Source organism: Enhydra lutris, unplaced genomic scaffold (genome assembly GCF_002288905.1).
Source record: "Enhydra lutris kenyoni isolate GAN:26980312 unplaced genomic scaffold, ASM228890v2 scaffoldscaffold11, whole genome shotgun sequence".
Classification (NCBI taxonomy): Eukaryota; Metazoa; Chordata; class Mammalia; order Carnivora; family Mustelidae; genus Enhydra; species Enhydra lutris.
This window is the reverse complement of record NW_019154095.1, coordinates 30883862-30908947: the sequence shown is the minus strand read 5'-3', so window position 1 is coordinate 30908947 and position 25086 is coordinate 30883862. Positions and strand designations below refer to the sequence as shown.

The 25086-nt window shown below is 50.1% G+C and overlaps 1 protein-coding gene across 1 annotated transcript; it reads left to right on the top strand.

Moving 5' to 3' along the window:
- The first annotated feature begins 7602 nt into the window (after positions 1-7602).
- Positions 7603-23562, top strand: LOC111144499 (ring finger protein 122). Its single transcript, XM_022498810.1, has 6 exons — positions 7603-8069; positions 13295-13451; positions 19661-19706; positions 19984-20025; positions 21878-21960; positions 22126-23562. Exons 1-6 carry the CDS (start codon positions 8045-8047, stop codon positions 22238-22240), a joined length of 468 nt encoding a protein of 155 aa, XP_022354518.1. The 5' UTR covers positions 7603-8044; the 3' UTR covers positions 22241-23562.
- Positions 23563-25086: the final 1524 nt, after the last annotated feature.

Sequence of the window (25086 nt, the reverse complement as noted above, 5' to 3'; positions counted from 1 at the left end):
TGCAAAACTGTAAGATAATAAATTCGCATTGTTTAAGCCATTCAGTTTGTCCTAATTTGTTACAACAGCAGTGGGACACAACTATAAGCCCCTGGAATCTCCATGAAGACCTTTCCTGGTGAACCTCTAGCCATTGGTTCAAAATGCTGAGACTAATCTCCAGCATGGTTTGGTTTTTTGTTTGTTTGTTTTGAGTCAGCAGCTGGTGGCACACCGTGGAGGGTGACTTCACCAGGAAGGGCTTGCCCTCAGGGGTAGCACAGTGGCCGCCGGGGAGCCGAACCTGCCAGCAGAGGGCGCTCCGTGTTCTGTGCAACGTGTCCACGCCTGGGAAATGTTCCGCAAAATTTGGATTTCTAGTTTCTCTTAAAAAGTTAAAAGGGACAGTAGCCCATGTCTCCACATGACCATGGTGGGTGGGGGCTGTCCCGCTTCGATGAGGTGCCACCTGCTGTCCAGTTCACTGGGACCCATCACGATGTAGGTTCTTACACTGGAACCTACTTCACTCCTTAAGATCGTTTGCCTGCAGGCCCTGTGGTAAACCAGCTCCGCAGGGTCCTAACGTCTTACCCAGAAATGTAAGATAGTCTTTATGCTAAGCAGCTCAGAGTGGTCCACCTTGCCTCCTTTTTTCCCACTCCCCACCTCAACCCCAGCATTCTTGCAATGTTCTGTTTGTGGCCAGTAGTCACTAGCGTTCAGAATGGCCTGGGATTATTCCCTTGATTTGCTGGACACTTAAGGCCTCTTCCCAGTTCTCGTTTAGAGTCTGGAGGTGGCCTGGGAGAAGGTGGCCCGTACAGCCAGTCTCTCAGGAAGGAATCTTAAGCTGGTGGAAACAAGTGGAAAGTGACCCTGGGCAACAGGAGGAGGAATGTTTTATCATGTTCTGATGGTCTGCAGACTAAAAGAAAGGAACTCTCTTCCCCCTAGGTAACGTTCCCTGAGGCAGTTTGTATTTTTGAGAATTGTGGGATGATTTTGGGAAGGGAAAAAATCAGAGGGGAGGGGCCTCCCCCTGCTTGTCTCCGGTTCTCTCACAGACTGGGGCGGGGCTGGGCGAGTCCACATCTGCCACTTACAGCCTCGACAGAACCTGAGCTCCTAATCCCCCTTGAGGCCAATGGCAGCCGGGAAGAGGACGAGGCAAGGGGGGCAGTAGAAATATTAACCTGGGGGTAGGGAGTGCCTGGGTGGCTTAGTTGGTTAAGCGTCTGCCTCCGCTCTATTCATGATCTCAGGGTCCTAGGATCGAGCCCGCTTGGGGCTCCCTGCTCAGCGGGGAGTCTGCTTCTCCCACTTCCTCTACCACTCCCCACGCCCAAGCTCATGCTCTATCTCTCTTCCTCTTTCTCTCTCTCTCAAGTAAATAAATAAAATCTTAGAAAGAAAGAGAGAGGGAGAGAGAGAGAGAGAGAAATACTAACCTGGGAGGAAGACAGAGGCTGCTTCAAGAATCTCCGTATCTCCACCTGCAGGACGGAACACAAGGCTAAGTCGTACTGACCACCTAGAACACTCCTTCCTAGCTGCGCAGCACCTTGGCCCCTGGCCAGGGATGGGAGGACACTCAGTTTGCATTAGGAGAAAGGAGAAATGTGTCACAAGATCAGGAAAGGGGTTAAAGAAGCGAGGAGGAGCCAGACACCCAGAGCAAAGGCTCTTTCCCGTGTGTCCTCTGCCAACACCTGCGTGTCCCACAAACTCCCAGCTGCCAAGCAAGACAAGGCTGTGATCCAGCCCAGCTCCGGACACACAGGTGAATGATCACAACCTCAAAAACACCAGAACTGGAAGGAATCCAGGAGCATTTTTCATTTGGTGATTTTCCGACCATGCCTCACAGAGCCCCAGCATTTCAAAGATTTTATTTATTTATTTGACAGAGAGAGAGATCACAAGTAGGCAGAGAGGCAGGCAGAGAGAAAGAGAGGAAGCAGGGTCCCCGTTGAGCAGAGAGCCCAATGTGGGGCTCAATCCCAGGACCTTGGGATCATGACCCGAGCCGAAGGCAGAGGCTTTAACCCACTGAGCCACCCAGGTGCCCCAGAGCCCCAGCATTTCAAATAACTTTTCATGGGGCCACCGATGTGGGGGCAGGTACAGGGAGAGACACCCCATGGTGATTCCAACAGAGCAGATCTGTTTTTATTTCTTTTATGCAGGCAGTTTCTGTTTAAAAATATTATTTAATAAAAAGAATCTGCTCAAAAAAAAAAAAAAGTTCTGGAATCTGCCAGTCTCATCGGATTCTTCACTTTCTAAATGAGAAAGCAGCTCTGGAGAGGTCACTAACTGAAAAGTCTCAGAAAAGGCACCAACACCAGGACCCAGGTAGAGAGAGATGACTCATGGTCCACTAGATTCCATTACGTTCTCCACTTCTTCCCGTTATTAATAGAACCACCCTGAGTTTCAGCAGGACTCATGGCTGTCCATCAAGAGACTCCATTTCCCAGCCTCCTTTGCAGCTAGGTGGAACCATGTGACCAAATTCTCACCAGTGGGAGGGGAACAAGAGTAATGCTCTATTTCTCAGAGAGAAGACATTGTCCCCCTCACTCTCTCGTACCCTCCCTTGAAACATAAGGTTGAAACATAAGACACATAACTGGCAAGCCAACTTCTAATGGATGAAAAAGGAACACATCTCAGGATGAGGCCAAGTGGCAAGAGAAAAGAACCTGAGTCTCTGATGGCTATGGGAAGCCATGCTTCCTCCTTCCCCTTTTCTTGGAATATTTACAAGACAGAAATAAACTAGATTTTTCTGAGCCTCTGCATTTTTATGTCTCTTTGCCACAATAGCTGTATTATTTTTCCATTGCTAAACAGCACATTACCCCAAAACTCAGTGGCTTACAACAACAAAAATTTATTGTCTCATAGTTTTTGTGGTTCAGGAATTCGGTGTGAATGAACTGTGTGTGTGTTTTTTTTTTTTTTTGTCTCGGAATCTCCTGCGGTCACAGCCAGGGTGTTGGGCAGGCCCGCAGTCATTGGAGGTTTGACTAAAGCAAAAGTATCTCCTTCCAAGCTCATTCACGTGGCTGTTAATGGAGACTTTCCCCACCACATGGCTTTTCTGTAGGTTAAGTGCCTTTGAAGGAAACTACAGTGCATTTATGACCCGGTCTCCAAAATCAGGAACTGTCACCTCTGCTTCATTCTACTTGTTAGAAGGTCCGAAAGCCCAGTGCTGTCTCCAGGGAATGGGAACTAGGCTCCCCCTCTTCAGGGGAGGAATATTAAATAATTTGTGGGCATGTTCTTGAAACCACCCCAGTGAGGACCCCTGTATCCTAATTAATACATTAGACATACTGGCTCTTTGGTCCAATGACACTTTTGAGCCATGAGACTTCAGGATGTAGTTTAATGATAATAAAAATGAACATTTACTGGGGGCTTTCTGGTTCCTGTCACATGCCAAGCATTTATCACACATGGTTCCTCTTGGGATCCTCTACGGTACATTCTACTACTTGCCCTGATTTTCCAGGTAAGGAGTCTAAGGTTTAGCTGAGTTCACACCAGGCCAGATTCTAGAGCCTTCACATGTAACCACTGTACCAGCGTTGAGGAAAGAGCACGTTTGGTGGAAAGGGATGTGAGATTGGTTGGAAATCTGTCACCAACACTTAAGAGTTCCATGATTTTCGGGGCACCTGGGTGGCTCAGTGGGTTAAGCCTCTGCCTTTGGCTCGGGTCGTTATCTCAGGGTCCTGGGATCGAGCCCCGCATCGGGCTCTCTGCTCAGCGGGGAGCCTACTTCCCTCTCTCTCTCTCTCTCTCTGCCTGCCTCTCTGCCTACTTGTGATCTCTATCTGTCAAATAAATAAATAAAATCTTTAAAAAAAAAAAAAGAGTTCCATGATTTTTGCTAAGACCTAACCTTCTTGGGCTTCCATTTTATCCTATAGACAAGGAGAAAACAACAGTGGCTAGAGGGCTGTGGCAAGGAATAGAGGAAAATACTCGAGCACTAGGCACAGGGCTTGGCATGCGGTGGGTGGTCAGTCAGAGGTATGACTCTCCTCCCATCTACTTTATTTCCTACCTCCACTTGCACACATGAGATGGCTCAGATGTGGCCTAGAACATCGGCTTCATTCCAGAAGTCCAGAGACACAGAAGGATTATGTATAATTCCTAGGTTTAAAAGCAGGACCCTAAACCCCTAGCTTCTGTTTCCTTCTAGCATCCTTCAATACTTACGAAGAGCATCACAGGGCACTGAGGTGGCTCAGTTGGCTGACTCTTGATTTCAGCTCAGCTCATAACCTCAGGGTCACGAGATCGAGCTCTGTGTCAGTGGAGGCTGCTTGAGATTCTCTCCTTCCCCTCCCCACCCCATGGAGTTCCCGTGTGGGTCAGGAGCTGAGGGACAGGATGGGGAAACTGCTGCATCATGTTCCTGGGGAACCAAGGAAATTATGAACACATCTCTTCAAGAGTTGTATCAATCCCTGAAAAGCATCCTGGTTCTGAGACTTCTAGGGTATCTGGACAGAGGAAGCCCAGATCTTTCACGAATAAAATGAGTGAATGATCTGATTTGCCCAAATATACAGTGAATGACTCTCAATGCCTTCAAAGAATTACATGATCCTCTCACGCAAACTTCTCTTAAGAAATAAAACAGTTAGGGACGCCTGGGTGGCTCAGTTGGTTAAGCAGCTGCCTTCGGCTCAGGTCATGATCCCAGCATCCTGGGATCGAGTCCCACATCGGGCTCCTTGCTTGTCAGGGAACCTGCTTCTCCCTCTGCCTCTGCCTGCCATTCTGTCTGCCTGTGCTCGCACTCTCCCCCTCTCTCTCTGACAAATAAATAAATAAAATCTTTAAAAAAAAAAAAAAAGAAATAAAACAGTTAGTTATGCTGAAAAGAAATAAAATAAAATAAAAAAATAATAAAAAATTTTAAAAAAAGAAATAAGGGATGCCTGGGTGGCTCAGTTGGTTGAGCAGCTGCCTTCAGCTCGGGTCATGGTCCCGGCGTCCTGGGATCGAGTCCCGCATCGGGCTCCTTGCTTGGCGGGGAGCCTGCTTCTCCCTCTGCCTCTGCCTGCCATTCTTGTCTGCCTGTGCTCGCTCTCTCTCCTTCTCTCTCTCTGATAAATAAATAAAATCTTAAAAAAAAAAAAGAAATAAAACAGTTGGATTTAATTATCAGCTTAAGGCTTTATTTGTATTTAGTTGGGGGGGAGGTGGGGTTGGGTAGAGGGAGAGGCAGAGAATCCCAAGGAGACTCCGAGCTGAGTTTGGAGCCCAACATGGGGCTCGATCTCACCACCCAAAACCCCTGACCTGAGCTGAAATCACAAGTCAGATGCCCAACTGACTGAGCCACCCAGGCACCCCTTAATTTTTAATTATCACTTTTTAATTATCACCGTGGTGAGCATTTTCTTCTATATCTTATGGCTGGCTGTGAAGGACCATAGAAGAGACACTATTACTGAAGGTGAAGTGGGATGATCAAGGCTGCAGATCCCATTCTCCTCCACAGAATTACCTGGCTCTCCCCAAAGTGGTTCTCTAGCACTTGCAAGGCCTTAAAATGAGGGGGCTCCTGGGGTGTCTAAGAGGATGTTAGGGTAGGGCAGTAGGGAATGAAGAGAATCCCTGACTCCTTAGACGTTTTCCTGGAGGCTTGTTATCACCTTGCCCTCTTTCTATGGAAGATTTAGAGACACAATTCTACTTCAGATTCCTCAAGTAACTTTGAATATATAATCTATCAGCTTCTCTACTGTGTTGCAATGTCTTCCTCAATAAAATAACCAGACATGTCTTCCTGACTCACAAGAGGCTGGGGGTCTGAACCATCATCTGGATGAGGGAGCAGGGGTAAGTTACCCAAATAATATTGATACAATGTGGGAAATCAACTTATCTTTGATAAGACCTTCGGTCTATGAAACGCTGCGAGACTGAACCAATCTTTTCAAGGATGCGCAAGACCAGAACCCTTCAACCTGTGTCTCCTCCGTAGTAAGCTATCATTTGAGGAACAGCCCTGTGGCCACCATGGCCAGGAGGGATGAGGGAGTGGGAAGGGATGCATTGGGCTTGCCAGTTTAGAGTTCTTTAGTGCCTCCGGAGACCTTACTGAATGTTTAAAATATCAGACTTAGAATATAAATTTGACTGATAACTGAATTCATGGTCCTTGCAGTTATGACCTGAGATGTTCACTGTCCTGATTGACCAGCTCTATTCCCATGAGATTCTGAATCAGAATCTCTGAGCTCAAGGCCTGGGAGTCTGCATCTGTGACATCTCTAAACAGAAGTGATTCCCGTGGGCTCCAAAGTCTGAGGCAGAGACACGAGTTAGAGAAACCAGGTAGGAAGTTTTGCAACTGCTCAATTAATAGATGAAACGAGCTGGATCTGTTCGTGGTTCCGATCCTCAAGACCAGCTCATAGGAAAGACGTTTAAAGACAAATACGTAATTAAGTGCTAAACCAGTTGTTGCATACTGCTATGTGATTTTAGCCAAGTTATTTAATGCCTTAACCACCATGCTTTTAAATGACAAAGCACTCATATGCATAATCTTGTCCGAGTGTCACAGATTCCCAAGAGTTAGGGAAAGTATTTATCACCTTCAATTAACAGATTAAGCTTAATTGGAAGATGAGATTGAGTCATTCTTGTTTGCTTGCTTGTTTACTGTCTGTCTCCTCGGCACTGAAAATCGCATGAGAGTAGAACCCCGCTGACTCCGATGACCTTGGTGGGTCCCAGGAGCCACAGTGCTTGGCACAAAGTAGGTTCCTGGTGGATACATTCTGAATAAATGAAAAGACAGAAAGACAGGCAAGACAGAAATAAACAAAGGATGCAACATCAGATAAAAAGAAAGCATTCTGGCCGCGGGGGGGCGGGTAGGGGTGGTGATTAAGAGATTCAGTCTTTCCTCTCACTGCTCTTTATCTCAACACCTGCATCGTGCTAGATGCTGAAGATTCTGCCCTTAAGGTATAGCCAGTGTCGATTTCTGAGTTTGATTCTGCTACTCTGGAACGTGGAGCCCTGTTAAGTCTACCTTAAACGTAACCTTTGGGCCTTAGTTCCTTGTTTGTGAAACGAGGGGCTGAACAAAAATGAGAGGGCAGCTCGATTTGTTCCCAGATCTCACTTTTGTAATTCATCTACTTCACCCCCTTGCTCCAGTTCCCCCTTTAGCTGCGAGCAAGGAGCGCGCTAGCCGCCACCCAGAACCAAGTCCTTGCCCACCCAGCAGAAATGTAACCAACCCCTCCCTAGAACTGGCTTCTCAGAGAGCCGTGGAAATGCGAAACAGTAACAGCTCTGCAGGCGGAAAACAATGTGGCACTAATTGTTCCGTTTCCTCCAGGTCCTCGGTGGAGGAGCCTGGACCCCGCGCGCCTCGAGCGACGCACCCCGCAACTTGCTTCTGCTTGGAGTTAAGTTTCCCCAGGACTGGGAAGGTGAAGCTGGAGGCGCCCAAGGCGCAAAGATGCTCTCCCCTAGGAGGTGGGCGGGCCTGCGGAGAAGACCCGGGGCCAGCAGGAAGGCTCTCATTGGCCGGAGGGCGGGTGACGAGCGCGGGGCGGAGTTTTCCGGGGGCAGTAAAAGGGAGGGAGGGTGTGCGCTGCTCGTGTCAGTTTCAGAGTCCCCGCGGCTCACCTTCGCGCCAAGGATCCCGAGTCCAGCTTCCTGCTGAATCTTTTTCCCTCCTCGGCGGGCCGACTGCCTCTGCGAACTAGGCGCCCCCACCCTGTTCTGCAGCGCCCTGCATCTCCCCCAGCCCGGGGCCCCTTCCTGCATTTCCTCTGTGGTGTGCTGCTCCAGGGGACTTTCTGTTTTCTCCTTTTCCCTCTTTGTTGCTCTAAGACCATTCAAGCCCAAACCCCCGACTCCGGAGAGAGTTCGACTTCTCCAGAAAGGGGGCTGCCGCGGACGACACCGGTACCTCCTGCGGACCCGAAAGCCGGTGTGCCCACCCCGCCTGCCCTACCAGCCGCCTGCCTTCGTTCACCGGAGGAAGCCAGCCGAGAGTTCATTGATGCACCCATTCCAGTGGTGTAACGGTGAGTCCGCGGGCCCGGAGGGCGAGCGGATGCTGGGCGGGCTACAGACGAGGTCGGGCGCAAGGCTTGAGATCAGACAGCTCGCGCGCTTCCTCTTGAGCTAAGTTTCTAATGAAATGGGACGGGCGAGAAAGCGTCCTGGCGCCCAACTCGGCTCTGCACAGCGCGGAATTTGGGGGGAAAAAAAAATCAGGTTTAACTCAAGGCCCGGGACCGTCTCTGAACGTGCGGCGAGCGGGGGGCGTGGGAGCTGAGGGGTTCGCGGCCTTTGTGTGGCGGCTTCGCTCATCTACCCCCTTCCCTTGCCTTTGTGCGCTCAAACTCTGGTCTTTGTTGTGGTTGTCGGAGGAGAATTAAATCCGCGCTCGGGTTGGGATCTCCTAGAGGGAGCTCAAGTTCCCGGCCTAGAACTTTGCAGGCTATTTTAAATATGTATACAATGCAGCGTGCGGGACGGGGCGCGGGGGCGGCTTCCTCTGTGTCTTTGTTGGCTTCTCACTGGCTGTTACGGGCTTTGTGCTTGTGGAGGACGACGGGTTCAAGAGCATATCTTTATTGGGTTGATAAAGCCTTGCAGATGTCTCGGCGTCCTGGTACCTTTGGGTGCAGGGCCAGGCCGGCGGGAGCCGTGCTCTCTTGGCCCCAAGGCCGGGTTCCGGTACCCGCTATGGTGCCGGGGTGGTGGCCGCACCTGCTTATCCAGTCTCTCCTCCCTCCCAGGCCTGGAGGGATGCTAAATCCACCTCACCTGAAGCTTTTTGACTTTTCAGGTGATATAGATTGGGCTTGGAGCTGACTCCACCTATGCCACCTTAAAGGAGGGCCTTTCGTTGCAGGTCAGTTAAAAGGTATTGGTATTGGATACTAATACCTTCCAGTAACTTTGGTGTTTTGACCGCGTTGTTCCAAGCTTGGAGTTTCTGGAGAAGTGGGGCGGGGATGGGAGGGGGCTGCAGCTGGCCTTATCTGAGCATGGTAGGCCGGCTAGTTAGAAAAGAAAGAAAAAAAAAAAAAAAACCACCCTTGAGAGCAGACCCCTGCCAGATCTTGGATGCATTCTTTCAAACGGCTTTTGTTTTAAGGCCGGGTTTGGACAGCATGTGTATGAGCGGCCCCCATCCCCCTCTTCCTCTTGCTGGTAGGATCTAATTTCCTGAAAATGAACCGAGCTGTGTGTGATAGGCGGGCATTGAGGGACAGGGGGTGGAGGATGGGGGTGAGGCCAGCCGGTGCATCCCAGCATCTGGGAAAGATTCCCGTTGGCTGGGAAAGGGAAGCATTTCCCAGACCCACTGGTCTTTCTTGGCCAGCCCTTCTCTTGACGTCATTCCAGCTCCCAGCCTGCGCACCACCTAGATGAGACCTTCTGATGTCACAGCTTTCATAGGTCAGCTGAGACAATGGAACAGAGACTTAGGAACCAAGGTGGCTGGCACTTTATTCTGGCACTTCTATTTCATGTGGGGTTTTTAGACCAGCAGAGGGCTTGCTGCTCTTTCTTGTCACTTAAAGTGACTGATAGATCCTGTTCTTTGACTCCAAGGAGGAAGCAGTCCCTTCCCCCATCCCTTTGTTGGGGAGGTGGGGGCAGGATTTGGAGTCTGTTTCCTGGGGTTGGTATTCTGCCCTTACAAGTTGGAGGAAAAATGACTCCTGCTACACCTTTTGGCCAGTATGTGTCTTTACCATTTATTTTTAATTATAAGGAAACATACCATTTATCTTCAGATATAACTAAATGTACCATCTCCTTGGCTATGAAGTTCTTCTCACCTATATCTTTTTTTTTTTTTTTAAGATTTTATTTATTGTATTTGACAGAGAGAGAGATCACAAGTAGGCAGAGAGGCAGGCAGAGAGAGAGAAAGGGAAGCAGGCTCTCCGCTGAGCAGAGAGCCCGATGTGGGGCTCAATCCCAGGATCCTGAGATCATGACCTGAGCCGAACACAGAGGCTTCAACCCACTGAGCCACCCAGGCGCCCTTTCTCACCTATATCTTTTTATCACATAAAGTCACAAGCTCACTGACTCATTCCTGGAAGCCCAGGGAAAGCCTCTGTCAGAAGCCGCCTTCTGACAAGAAGAGCTAAGATGGTCAAGGTAAACTGATCAGAGGCCCACAGGACAGGAAACCAATGAGGTTCTTTGGGACCCTGAAGATAACCAGGATCCAGCTCATAAAACGTGCATGGAGAACAGGATGGATTGGGATTGGGATTGGGATTAGATGCTGTTAGGACATCAGTTGTTGCTGAGGTAGGGATCCTAGAAGCCAGGGCTTCCTGTTCAACCTAGCAAGGGTAAGAGCTAATTAATCTTTTCAACAAAGTCTTTCAGGACAAGAACTACTTCTTCTGTTTTTTGTTTTCCCACAATGTCCAGGTCAGTGCATAAATCAGGCCCTCAATGGTACTTGTTGGTTACCGGTCATTCATTAGCTGAGGGCAGTTTCTGGGCAATTTTCCCAAGTATCACTCTCCTTGCTTTGAAATGGGAGCCTTTCCCAAGGGTACCAGGTTGTCTTGAAAATCAGGAGTTATTTATCTGTCAACTAGTTAATTGAAAACATGCCAAACGCTATGCGAGGCACTGGAGAGTATACACGAGTCCAAGCCTGCCAGCCCAAGTCTGCCGTCCTCAGACTTCACGCAGACTTAGGAGTGCTCAAGCTGGTTAGAACTATTTCTCTTCTGATTTCAGGACTGTAGTCCCACCTCTACTGCCGTGCCTTCCTTGGTACAGTGAAAGCCTTTGGGTTGTCTTTGTCCCTACACAGTAAAAATCATCCAGTCGTTCTTTGCTTTTTCATATTCAATGTCTGGCACGGTATTTGTCATATAGTCCATATTTGAGTTCGGTTCAGTTGATGCTTCGAACAGCATTGGAGTATGCGAGAGCCAGAATGCGTGGTGCAGGCTGTGAGCCCTGTAGAATTCAAACGAAGAGAAGGCTCCCTGGGATGTCATGAGGACTAGGCCTGGTGGACTTCCAGAAGGGAGATGGAGTTTCGGACAGGGAAAAAGTTGCATGAGCAAAGGTCTGGAGGCAGGTTAAGGACAGGCTGAGCAAGAAATAGTGAGATGGAGGGGACTGAGCCTGGGGCTCAGTCGTTAAGCATCTGCCTTCTGCTCAGGTCATGATCTCAGGATCCTGGGATTGATCCCTGCATCGGGCTCCCTGCTCACCAGGGAGCCTGCCTCTCTCTCTCCTCCCTGCTCCTGCTGTCTCTCACTATCTGTACCTCTCACAAATAAATAAAATCTTAAAAAAAAAAAAAAAAAAAAAGGAGGTCCATGGTGGGTGATTCCTTAAGGTGGTGAGCTGGGGAGGTTGAAGAGACCCAGGATATGTGGGGTTAGGAAGCCTGGAAACCAGTCATGAGCTTGGGAAATAACGTGATGGGCTAAATTAGAGGAAGGACCAGACATCAATGAGGTGTCTGGGACAGAGACTTGGAATAGAATTGGGCCCATCTGAAAGAGCTTTGAAGGGAGGCTCATGATAGGGTCGCCAGATTGATGTAGGGGATGACAAGACATGAGATGTAGGATGTCAGAACTGACTTCCAGTCCTTTAAACCAGTCTTCTGAGTTGTGGCAGCCCTGGAAATTATAATCTAGAATTCTGAAGTATACTTATGGGTTCTGGCTCCCAACCAAGATGTCAGGCCAGTGCTTAAAACCCATGTTGAAGACTTTGAGTACGGAAGACTTTGGATACAAGCCTTCTTAGCTGCTTGAAGTTAAGAGAGCTTATTTAATAATGATTCTTTCTTCCTTGCTGAGAGGGAAAGTAAGTTTCACAGTGGCATTACAAAGATTAGACTGGTAGCCTGAGAATTTGCTTGGGATGTAGCAGGTTTATGGTAGACAACCAGTTTTCTTGTCTCCACACTTGCTGAGATCCAAGAATTATATTGTGCTTGCCTTTTGGATCACTATATTTTGTCCTGGTCGCAGGACAGAACATTCTACCCAGCTTATTATTTATATCCTATATGTATATTTTTTTTTATCGTTAAACATTACAGGAAATTTACTGATTCTCAAAACGAGTACTCCCCAAATAGAGAGTGGCTCCAGGATTGGCTCACCCAGCAGTAACTGCCATACTCTTGTCTCCTCTTCCCCTGTCCCTTCTGTCACCCTCCGCCCTTGGCTTTATATTGAAAAGTCTTCTTGTCCAGCCGTAACTTGGCTGCCCCTTTCCAGTTGTCTCAGGAAGATGGGACAGTTTTCTTTGTCCAGCAGAACTTTGCTCTGTTTCTGGCCAGAACCCTATCAACATACCTACCTCCACACCAAACCCTGGCAAGGGGAAGGTGACTATAACGATTAGTAGGCCAGTCGGGGTTTACCCTAGTCATGGGAGAAGGGGAAGCGTCTAGTGACGGGTCAGTGTTTCCCACACAGCAGGTGTAGGGATCTCCCAAGGACCTAATTAAAATGTGGATTCTGATTCATTTTGTTCAGGGTGGGCCTGAGATTTTGAATTTCTTACAAGATTTTGCATCGGATGCCAGTGTCACTATGGAAACCACGCATCGAAGCTTTGAGTAGAAAAGGGGAAAGTGGCCAGTCAAAGTAAGCGGCATCCCCTACCACTTTCTGGAACACTGGGCCCACCCTTGGGATGAACAGTTTCTATTCTGGTCCTGGTGCAGGTTGTCTGCTGAAGCGGGTGGCTTCCTAATGACAAACGACCTTTGCAGACCTTTGCAGACCTTTGCAGCCGCACCTTGCAATTTACAAAGGGTAGTTTTTACCCTCCCACTTTGGTCCTCTCTGTTTTTGCATGACAAAGGGAAGCGTAGATAGGTAAGGTCTTAAAGGTCACCTGTCTAGGGAGAGGCAGGGTTGCCACCCAAATACCCATTTTGTCACCCGGGGCTCTGCATTTTTCTGCGGACTCTGCATTTTTCTGTGGTTCTATGAGCTTCTTGCTGATGAGATCAAGTCTTCCATTGACTCCGAATCCTTGGTCCCCTGGTTGGAGAGGAAGTTTGAAGTACTAGGTGTGCTCTCCCATTTCGCAGATGACTTACTTACCCAAGATCACACGGCTGCTCCGCGTTGGAGCTGGGATGTAGAGTTCGGCCTCTGCGTCAGAGATGTTGAGGAGCCCAGAGCCTGCCATTTTCTCTTTCCATCCTGGCCGACCGAGCACCATCAGCCCCGGTGGTCCATTTCCAGCGATAACCTTTTCCCTCTCGCTTTCTTTGCAGGGTGTTTCTGTGGCCTGGGACTGGTTAGTACCAACAAGTCCTGCTCCATGCCACCCATCAGTTTCCAGGACCTGCCTCTCAACATCTACATGGTCATCTTCGGCACGGGCATCTTCGTCTTCATGCTCAGCCTCATCTTCTGCTGCTATTTTATCAGGTGGGTGGCACCCTGGGTGGCCTCCGGGGCTGGCAGGCAGGGAGAAGGCGGCCAGGGGTTGGGGTGAGCCAAGTGAGGCTCCCTCAGCAGAGTCCCTGGCTTCTCACTGGGGCCCCTCCTCTGAGGACACAGGGCCTAGCCTGCCCTTCCCTGGGCCCCTGAGGCCTGCTATTTCTATTTTCATCGGCCTGTCAAGTTGTCCCAGTGCACGTAAGGTCACCATTGGTTGGGCTGCAGCGCACCTCTTGGCCTCTTATCCTAGGGTGGTCTAGGATGACTGTCTGACCAAGTAGTATCGTGAGTCCATCCCTTCACTGTGTCTCCACTCCCCGCTCACAACTCCGGGTAGCCAGGGCTAGGTGGCCCTCGGTCGCACCGCTGGCGTGTTCCTCTGCCCTCCTGGGAAATCATGTTGTCAGCCCTCCAGATGCTAATATTAGCAAGCTCATGTCTGGGGAGCTGGTTGTTTATTCTTTCTGGTAAGCTCTTATTTTTGATAGTGGTAGGGGAGAAAAACCCAAATCCCCTCCCCAAAAACCCCTGAAAACGTCACTTTTTCTTACTACGTAGAGATCCAGGGAAGGACTTGAGCGTGGCAGAGGCTCCTGAGGCTTCCCAAACTCCAGGAACTGTTTCTTCACCTCCTGTTGAGAGACATGGGAACTGGTGGCTGGTTTTCTACCAAAAATTTGGGGCATGACTGGTATTTAGAGTGGAAATTAAAGTAGTGTTTCTGACAAGGGCAGGCTCTTGGTATTAACAGTCCCCTCATTGTATGGGACTGTCTTGCCTACTGGGGAGTGTGGAGCATCCCTGAGCACCCTCGTGGGCCTTGGGGCCATTGTGATAACCGCTCCCTCCCCCAACAGCACGCATGCGCACATGCTCACGCTTGACCAAAGGCCTGAGTAACTGTCAGCTAGCATCTTACCAAATTATTTATTTATCTATTAAAGATTGTATTTATTTATTTGACAGAGAGCGAGATCACAAGTAGGCAGAGAGGCAGGCAGAGAGAGAGGAGGAAGCAGGCTCCCTGCTGAGCAGAGAGCCTGATTTGGGGCTCGATCCCAGGACCCTGAGATCATGACATGAACTGAAGGCAGAGGCCCAACTCACTGAGCCACCCAGGCGCCCCTTACCAAATCATTTAAATTAAGTTGAAGGAAAGAAGGAGTTCAAGCTCCCTACTGAGATGTCCTGGTGGGTCTGAGTGTTTCACCTGGAGGGACGAGAGGGGGAAGGCAAACACTCCTCCGTATTCCTGAGGCAATAAGAGCTTCCTCTATAAAAGGGGAAGTGCCCTGAGTGCCCCCAGTCAGCCACTTTAGGCCTCTTCTTTCTCAGAACTTCATAAAGTTCCTGGGACTGGAGTTTTCTACTTACAAGTGTACGCAGAGAAGATAGTGGTTTATTTTCTCTCTCTTCATACAGTTGAGTCTACAATTTGCACAAGTGGGAATGAGGGCAGCTTTTCTAGTAGCTCTCTGTCCTGCATTTCCCTTCCTCAAAGCCTATATTTTCTTCCTTAAACTTTCTGGCTTCCTGACCACCAGCCACCCCCATCTCCCCACACCAAGCAATTCATGCAGTTTCCCAGAGACTGAAGACAGAGACCTACCAAATACCAAAGGTTTATGTATCCTGCTGGGGGAGGAGTCTGCAAAAACAGCTCTATCTGGTATACACCCATGCTGCAGAGGGGGTCAGCTGAAGGAAAATCTAGAAAATCACCCAGGGCCAGGAAGTGGGTGACCAGGGTTCATTTCCTAATTCTGCCACTAATAGGATAGGTGTGACCTTGGTTTTTAACTGCCATTTTAACACTTGGTAGTGTCTTCTCTGTGCTATGTTGCGACTGGTGTTTTGTGTGCCCCCCCCCCCCCCCCCCCGCTCCCCGCCCAGCATATGTATTGGCCCACTTTGTAAATGAGGAAATTCCTGCTCAGGCTCAGGCAGTGAAGGGTTTGCCCAAGGTCCTATGTCTGGGAAGATCCAGACGTGGGCTAGCCTGGTGGCCATTGGCTCGAGCCTTTCAGATTCCAGACATTCGCCTTCTCTGAGTGCTAACGCCTTGAATGGGAAGTGGAGGAGCAGCTGTGGCATCCCCCAGCACCCCCTTCCCGCTAGAGATCGGGGTCCCCCAGAAGGACAGGCCGGGAGCTGGTCTCGTTGACTTATTTTTGGCCGGCTGGAGGCAAAACCGAGCAATAACCACATGATACCAAAAGCCTTCCTGACTGCGGGCCGCTTGGCACCACCTGTCCCTTCTGTCACCCCACCTTCTGTTCTGCAGCCTGCCCGAAGCCAGCTGACCCCGGAGTCTCATGGCTCCAGAGGCTCGCTGCTGTGTGGCAGCCTGTGGGTGTCTATATATAGAAAGACACACAAGCACAGAACCACTTCCTCTCGCTGCTTCTCCGTTTCCTCCACAGCCAAAATAGGCCCGAGACCCCTGCTCTCCACCTGGTGAGCTCATTGGCCAACACCAGCCTCCACTCTCCAGCTCCCCCTCGCTCCTTCTCCCCCGGTCCCCAAGAGCTGACCTCTGCCCTGCGCAGGATGGAGGGGCCAGTGAAGTACAAATAGGCAGGAAAGGGACAATTATTTTCAGGACCTGGTTGCATTGTTTGTTCCAAAAGGGAAAAGAAGCCAGGGAGAGCCCCCGGCCCTGGCTAGAAATGGTCTCATTGAAATCCGAGTATTTTTAGTAGCTTTGCTCACCCAACAGCTGAGAAGGCCACCTGTCCAAAGTTGCTGGCACTATGTCCTCTGCTGGGATGGCCCGGGTTGGCGGGGGAGGGGTTGTCTTTTGCTTTGTTTCCCTTGCAACCTTTTTTCCACCCCCGTCTCCTCACAATGTATACCTTTCCGTTCCAGAAGTCTCCACACAGGGTAAAGGCTTTCCCTGTTCTGGTAGTGCTAGGCTCGGCAGGGGTGGGGTGGGGTGGGTCCTGCCTGCTCCTGGAGGGTCCTTGACGGTGACCATTAAGTGGAGCCAGGCAGACAGAAGGGATGGGGGGGCACCCCGCACATCCCATGAAGCAAGCAGAAAGGAGCCACGGGGCAGGTAAGGCGGTGGGACACACGAGACGTGAGCCGTCCCCGCGTTCTCCGAGTTACAAAGCAGGCTTCTCACCACTTCCTTATTGACTCTGCTGCATAGCTGGTCAGCAGTGTCTTCCCTCAGAAGGCGGCTGTGAGCACTTTGGTAATGGGAACACTTCTTCCTTCCCCAGTTTTCATACCTTGCAGCCAGCTAACAGTTGTTCCTTTAGGCCTTGGAGGCATCCATGCCTGCCCCCCTTGTTTGGAGGTGGGACTGAGAGCCCTGCATATGAAAGACTTTCCTGGACTAAGGAGTTCCCTGCAAAGTTAAGGCTGGGACACTGGGAGTCCTGGTTAAGCCTTTGGTTCAAACCTCCCATGACCAGAAACTCTCCAGGAGATGTGCTGCCGTGGGCCACCTTAGCCCCTTGGCGTGGGAACCCACCTGGACTGGTGTTCCTTTTTTTTTTTTTTTTTTTTTTTTTTAGATTTTATTTATTTATTTGACAGAGAGAGACGCAGTGAGAGAGGGAACAGAAGCACAGGGGAGCAGGAGAAGCAGGCTTCCCACCAAGCAGGGAGCCTGATGCGAGGCTCGATCCCAATCAGGACCTGAGCTGAAGGCAGACGCTTAACGACTGAGCCACTCAGGCGCCCCTAGATTTTATTTTTAAGTAATCTCCACACCTGACTTGGAGCTCAAACTCAGAACCCTGAGGTCAGAGTCACATTTTCCACTGAGCGAGCAAGGCACCCGTGGACTGGAGTTGTTTTTTTAAGATTTTATTTATTTATTTTTTAAAAGATTATTTGAGGGCGCCTGGGTGGCTCAGTGGGTTAAGCCGCTGCCTTCAGCTCAGTCATGGTCTCAGGGTCCTGGGATCGAGTCCCACATCGGGCTCTCTGCTCAGTATGGAGCCTGCTTCCCTCTCTCTCTCGCTCTCTTTGCCTGACTCTCTGCCTACTTGTGGTCTCTGTCTGTCAAATAAATAAATAAAATCTAAAAGAAAATAAAAGAAAATAAAGATTATTTGACAGAGCACACAAGTAGGGGGAGAAGCAGGCTCCCCACTGAGCAGGGAGCCCGATGCAGGGCTCGATCCCAGGATCCTGGGATCATGACCTGAGCCCAAGGCAGCCGCTTAACCGACTGGGCCACCCAGATGCCCAAGATTTTACTTATTTTTAGAGGGAGAGAGAGGAGAGTGCAGGGGGCAGGGCAGAGAGGAAGAGGGAAGGAATCCCAAACAGACTCCGTGCTGAGCAGGGAGCCCACATGGGGCTCAGTCTCACCAGCCTGAGATCATGCATGATCTGAGCCGAAACCCAGGAGTCGGGTGCTCAACTGACTGAGCCACTCAGGCCCCCTAGACTGGAGATCTTAAGAGGTTCCAGGCCTAGAGCCTCTCCGGGCCCCCTGACTTCTGTTAGGAACAGTGGAGGAGCTGGCAGCCCGACCTGGGTCTGACCCTTGGGCACGGCTCTGCTCTGCCCCGCATTTTACACCTTCCCCTGCTCTGACTACAATTCAGCTTCTCCACACTGTCCGCAGAAAGGCTTCTTCTCTCACGCCTTTTGGTTGTGGCTCACGATTTGAAATTCTCTTCCTCTAACTCAGATCAGCACTCTTATTCTGCAAAAGGACGAATTATCTGGGGCTTTGGAAGTCATCCAATCTCTCTCAATAACCACACTCTCCTGGGCAAAAGCAGCCATAGACAATAGGGAAATTATGAGCATAGCTGTGCTCAAATAAAATTTTATGGACATGGAAATTTGAGTTTCATATATTTTTCACATGACATGAAATATTCTTTTGATTTCTACTTTCTACCACTGAAGAATAAAAACCAGTTTTCACCCCCAGGCCCTATAAAACAAGTGGTCAGCAGGCTTTGGCCCTTCAGCCAGAGTCTGCAGCACCTATTATACCTGGATGAGCTTCTGGTATTTCCTTCCAGTAACCCAGATCTGGGGTAGAAGTGATCAGTGGGGAGAGTAAGCCCCACCTAGCTCCCAGGTGGGGAGCTAGCTCTTTCTAATATAGAAAGTCCTAGCACTACCTGCTAAATTTGGAAAGTTTCTTTCACTGCAAATAAGACAGCGTAATAATAATAATAATAATAACGCATAATCATGGTCCCAGCCATTAGTTGTGGCCTTCGGGACAAACAAGTGTTTCCCAAGTGGTCTGGTATCCTTGGTATCCTTCTCAGGACAATGACGTGTCCCGTGTAGTAGGGGAAACTGGCCAGTATGTGTCCGAGAGCTCAGGCTCTGTCGTCTGGTAGACTTTGATTCAAACCCACCCGCGCTGCCAGCTAGCTGTGGGGCTTGGGCAAGTTATTTAACTTTTGGGGGCTTTTGTTTTCCTCCTCTGTAGAAAGGAAACTTTCCCAGTGTACATGTGTATGTTAATAGGGGTGGACACAGAGCAAGTCGTCCATAACTACTGTGGGCTTGACCCTGGGGACAGTGTGCTGTGTTTTGGCTGTGTTAGTTTTTGTTTTGTTTTTTGTTTCTTGTTTTGGTTGCTAGTTTTTTATATATATATATATATATTTTTTTTTAATTTTTAAATTTTTTAATAAACATATAATGTATTACTAGCCCCAGGGGTACAGGTCTGTGAATTGCCAGGTTTACACACTTCTTGGCTGTGTTAGGTTTTATGTAGGCTACCGGCTCAAAAAATTCCCCAGGGTTAACAGACTTATTTATCCTGCCGCCCTGGCTTAATGGCGGTACCCCTTTTAAGACCATCCAACTCCTTCTGTGTACTCAGTAAGCAGCTTGATGATCTGTAGACTTGGGGAGCCTAAAGAAACCGAGGTACTGGGAAACAGCAGGGAGTAGGAATGAATAAATCTGCCAGATTGTGCTCTGCCAGGATTCTCCTGTCTCTGGGACCTGCCAGTAAGTGTTGAGGCTTCTGGGCCTGAGAAAGATCGTGGGTCTTTCTTTAATCCCCTCTGGGTGACCTGCCTGGATCCAGACCACACTCCGTGGCATCTCTGGGATGAGACAGCCCCGTGACAAGCAGCCTCCCAGCCCCAGAGGAACGGCCCACGCAGCGTGCCTGCCTCTCCTACTCTGAATGGCTCTCTTTGTTGCAAGGCATAGCAGTAACCTCTTCTCTCCCCTTTCTCTTTCTCCCCCAGCAAACTCCGGAACCAGGCCCAGAGTGAGCGATACGGCTATAAGGAGGTAAAGTGCAGCCTCATTCCCTGAGACTTTTCCTGTCTGCTCCTGTGGAAGCTGAGGCTTTATACAGTCCTCCTGTCTGGCTTGTCCCAGGCAGTGCCTGAGGCCCTTGCCCTCCGCCAGAGGGAGAGGAGGACCCTACTGTTGCAGGGGTGGGGGGGGGGTGGGGACGGGGACACGGGACACGGGACACAGGAACACTGACTCCCTTCTTTGGTTGAGAGCACCTGGCCCCTGTGGTTGGCTCTTCTGACCCCGTACCTTCACTCTGTCTTCCCAGGTGGTGCTTAAAGGAGATGCGAAGAAGTTGCAGTTATATGGGGTAAGCATGCTGGGACAGCAAGGGGGAAGGGCCCAGCTGGCAAGGCAGACGGCACCTTCTCCATCCAGCGCTCAGTCTGGGCCCTCAGGAACTTTATTATTATTGCTATTATAGTCATCATTATCTTGGTGGTCAGTAAAGCAAGGTTGATTGAGGGATAGCAACATGACAATACAAAGCTCCCAAGGAAGGAGGGGACCCAAAGGGGTTGCCCTTTCAGGAACTTTCAACCCTGTCTTCATCTCTCCTTGGACCAAATAAATGGGACTAATCCCAGTAGGTAATCTGTATGTGGAATTCACGAGGTCTGGAACTGGCGCAGGCAGATGACCTAAAGGGGTCGCAGAAGGGTTTGAGTGGTGGGGATGTGTGGCCCCAGGAAGGCTGCTCTGCGTAGTGCCGAAGGGGAGCGTGGGTACAGCACTCCATGCCTCAGAAAGTCCAGCCTCCCTTCCTTTTACCCCCGCACGTGCACTCTGTCCTAGCCAGCGCTGGAGCTGACACGTGTATCCATCCCCGCAGTCCTTCCCGTTTCCCCTCCAGTCCTCCCCCGCCAGCCAGTAGAGCAAGTCCTTGGGTGTCTTCACACGGACTTTTCAGGAGGCCGTTTCCTCTTCCTATCCTACTTGCGTCCATGAGATCATGTAACTTCTCTCTCAAGGCTTCCATCCGTAACCACAGACACTTGTGCACAGGGTGTGTCTGGTTGTCTGGGACCCAGAAGGATCCACAGGTATTGCTGACACGGGACAGCCTCTTTTTTTTAAATCCCCCCTTTTTTTTTCCCTTACAAGGGGCGGGGGAGGAGGGTAAGCAGACCCAACACGGGGCTCGATCCCAGGACCCTGAGATCATGACCTGAGCTGAAGGCAGACACTTAACCAGCCAAGCTACCCAGGTACCCCTCATCCCCCTTTTTGATGCCTGCTGTTACATCTCAGCAAATTGGGGTATTTCCTAAGCCCCCCTTGAGAGGAAGAGTTCAGCTCTGAGGTGTTGATATATAATGACAAAAAGCTGGATTCAAAGAATATTTATTTTATTTTATTTATTTTTTATTTTTTTGTCTTCTCATTCATTTAAAAAAAAAATTTTTAAATTAACATATAATGCATTATTAGCCCCAGGGGTACAGGTCTATGAATCATCAGGTTTACACACTTCACAGCACTCACCATAGTACCTACCCTCCCCAATGTCCATAACCCAACCACCCTCTCTGGAATCAAAGAGTATTAAGTGAACACCATGTCCCCATCCTTACCTCTAGTTAATGATACATGCCCCCTTGCCAAATGTACTAGGTGAGAAAGGATTAAAAAATACTCTCCTAAAACAGTACTGGTCAATGGAAATTTCTGTGAGGATAGAAATGTCCGGCATCTGCACAGCCCAGTGTGGGAGCTGCTCTAGTCACATTGCAGCTGCTGAGTCCTTGAAAAGGAGTCGGTGCAACTGAGGAACTAAACTTTTTTTTTTTTTTTTAAAGATTTTATTTATTTGACAGACAGAGATCACAAGTAGGCAGAGAGGCAGGCAGAAAGAGAGGGGGAAGCAGGCCCCCCCACTGAGCAGAGAGCCCAATGCGCGGCTCCATCCCAGGGCCCTGAGACCATGACCTGAGCCAAAGACCAAGGCTTTAACCCACTGAGCCACCCAGGCACCCTAAACTTTTAATTTCACCTTCATTTGGTCCAGGAAACGTGTGGTTCATGGCTACCCTCTGACTCAAGTTTCAGTGGCTGATGAGGAAACTGGGCCACAGCTTTAGTTTTCCTGGGTGGGGATGAGCTGTTGGGTGAGTGTGGTTCTTCTCCAGTCTCCTCTCAACACCGCCCCCTTCTCCCCACAGCAGACCTGTGCAGTCTGTCTGGAAGACTTCAAGGGCAAGGATGAGCTCGGTGTGCTCCCGTGCCAACATGCCTTTCACCGGAAGTAAGTGTCCGCTGTGGGGCATGTGTTATCCAGGGATGCCCTACATCCTGTCAGGACACCAGGCAAGCCGGAGGGGTTGGGCGGGGGCAAGGACAGAGATGTTCTGAGAAGCAGCTGGGCTCTGTGAGACAGACGGAACCGGCTAGTGTCTTCTTCTGCCCACAGGTGTCTGGTGAAGTGGCTGGAAGTACGCTGTGTCTGCCCGATGTGTAACAAGCCCATTGCCGGGCCCTCCGAGGCCACTCAGAGCATCGGGATCCTGTTGGATGAGCTGGTGTGAGTGTTGGCCTCTGCACCAAGACCTGGAGAAGACCCGTTGCCTCCCGGGTGCCTGGTCCCTCTGCACAGCTGCCGTGAACAAGACTGCTGGGTGGGGACTGACCTGCTTCTCTGAAGGGGCGCTAATGCAGGGCTGGTCCCCCACCGTCAGGGTGAGACCAGAGTTGCCCCACCTTTCTGCCTCCTGAAGCCGCCTTCCTTGCTGCTCGGAACTAATGGCATCACCCATAAAGAACACTGTATCCTAATACTGGATTGTCTACCTGCCTGTCCCTGCTGGGGAAAAAGCCGTCCATCCTTACCTGGCTCAGCACTTGGCGTTCACCCCGGGGGGGTTCCCCTTAGGAGGACAGGCTGCCCTGACCTCAGAGGAGGGATAAGATGGGCCGTGCCCCACCTGTAACCTCCCACCCCTCTTTACCCCTTGCCTAGGAAGGTGAGGAGGGGAGGAAGGAACGATCAAGGAACCAAGTGCCTCCAGCGGAAGGGAGGGAGGCTCTGTAGGAAGTCAGGAAGAGCAGGGACATAGAAAAATGAAAGTCAATGTTTACATGGGGCCTGTGGAGATCAAGGCTGGCCAGCAGGCATGCTGACTGCAGGGTAACGAACGGAGGGCAGAGACCTTCCCCCTGCTGGGATCTGTGGTGCTATCTGTTCACTCTCTTCCTCGGTTAATCTCAGAGCTTCCGATTCTGTGTTGGGGTTTGAGTGCCCCTCGAGAGGAAGGGCTTGTTCTACACTCAGATGAATTTGCAGGGGCTTTTTCTAAAGGAGCAAAAGGGGCCTGGGGCTGGGGGTGTCCGCAGGTTAATTAAGGTAGCGGCAGGTACCTTCTTCCCCTCTGTAAATAGGATTTTTATACTTCCTCCTCACCATCTCAGGCTTTATACATGGAACCCCCGAATGGAGGGGTGGGGTTTTCTCTCCCCCACCCGGAGTAGGTGAGGGTGGGACAAAGGTGTGTATTTAAAGAAAATTAAATTTAATAACAAGTTCTCTAACTTTCTGCCTGTGGTTGCGGCCTGTGTCTCTTGGCCCTTTTCTGCCAGCAAAGGAAACAAAGTTCTCTTACTGCTGCTTCTCACTTCCCCGTACTCAGAACTCATGCCCAGAGGTTCCCAAATCTTAAAAAAATGGAAATCGGGTTATTACCTGTATGCCATAGGACTAATATCCATGTACTTAAAGGCCTGATTAAAAATATTCTAGAAATCAGCTGAATGAGCCTGGCTTCAAGAAAGGTGTGATGTATGCCACCGTGACGTGTGTTTGAATGCCAAGATCAGTAAGACTTGAAATTAATAAAATCCGACACGAAATTCACACAATTGTGTTTTTGCCACCACTCATGGTCCAGGTTGCGACACAGAAGCTTGATCTTTCCCTTATTAAACTTTTTTCTCACCTCCTTGCTGACCGTCACGGACCCATGCTACCCTCCTGCACCAACATCTCAAAAGAGTTGCATCTCCAAATTTATGTGCTCAGATCTTGTAACCCATGTGCTCCAGTGTTGCTCTCAAACGTCTCAAGGGAGTATGGAATCAAGAATGGATATGCAAAATGTACCGGAAAGGCCGGGAACAATTTTCTCGGCCATCGTGAGTATGGAGCAGGTGGGCCATGGTTGTCCAGGGCAGTGGCCAATGGTCATCCCAGGAAGCAAGCCCGGGGTACTGGGCACAGTAGGAATATTGAGCAAAGTCGAGTGTAGTGGGGGGTCACAGATGGGTGAGAGATGCCCATGCACCCAAAGGAGCTGGGCCTGAAAGGTAGGTGTGATGGGCTCTCACCCCTGTGATGGTGCCATGGGGGCTGCTGGTACAGCTTGTGCTCGTGCCCGACAGACCGATGAGGCCGGAGTACCAGCCTGTCCTAGGGAAGTGGTCAGCCCCTGTCTTGGTGGGGTCCTTTGCCCAAGGACTTCTTCCACACTCTGAGGACTAACTTCCCACTCCTTAAAGCCTCCGCCCCCTCGCTGTTGCAACCCTACAGAGTCTGGTCTTGACTTCATCAGGGACCCAGTTCTTTTCTCTAGTCCGGCCAGCTTCGGTGCAGGGATGAGGGGGAAACCGGGGGTCTGCGGGTTGGCTTCAATATCTACAAACTTCCACACCACCGTCCCCTCTTCTTCAGCGTTTGCATATTCCGATTAAAATGTTGGTACTAAAATATCCATGTTTGCAGACTCGAATAGCATTGTCCTGAAGTCGAAATGACGGTGAAAATGGCTTGTACTGCTTGCAGTGCTTCGAGCCAGCCCGGTAGAACAGTGCACAGGAAGAGAAAAACTGCTGCTGCTGATCAGAGAAGAATGACAGTAACCAATCACAAGGTAAATAGTCACTGTCATGAGTGTGGTTCTGGTCTCAGTGTTGTGTTTCTAGGGCACGTGCCCACAGGGGCTGGGTGCTGGAAGGCAGGACGGCCCTTGCCTTTGGAAAGGATGTAAGCACGGTGTTTGTGGTGTGAGTAAGCTCATGGGGCAGAGACTCTGGGCTCAACTGGTGTGGAAGTGACAGCAGGGGACCCTTGTGGGGGTGATACTGGAGCTGAGTCCTGTGGGAGTGACCTGGGCAAAAGCACTTCAAGGGTTAACCAGCCTGGTGGGTGTCAGAGGGCACACAAGTCATGATGTTCAGGTGGAGAAAGGCTGGGGGTGAGGCCATCCTGTGTGGGGCCAGGAGCCTGGAACTTGGTAGAGCGAGAATCCCGAAGTTCCTTTAGATTGGGATTTTTAAAAGATCCGAGCACCATTTGGAAGCTAAGCTAATGCCTTTCTTTGTGCACAAAATATTCAGAGGCAGCTCTGGTGTGTGTAGAGCTCCCATTACTGAGGAAGCCTTT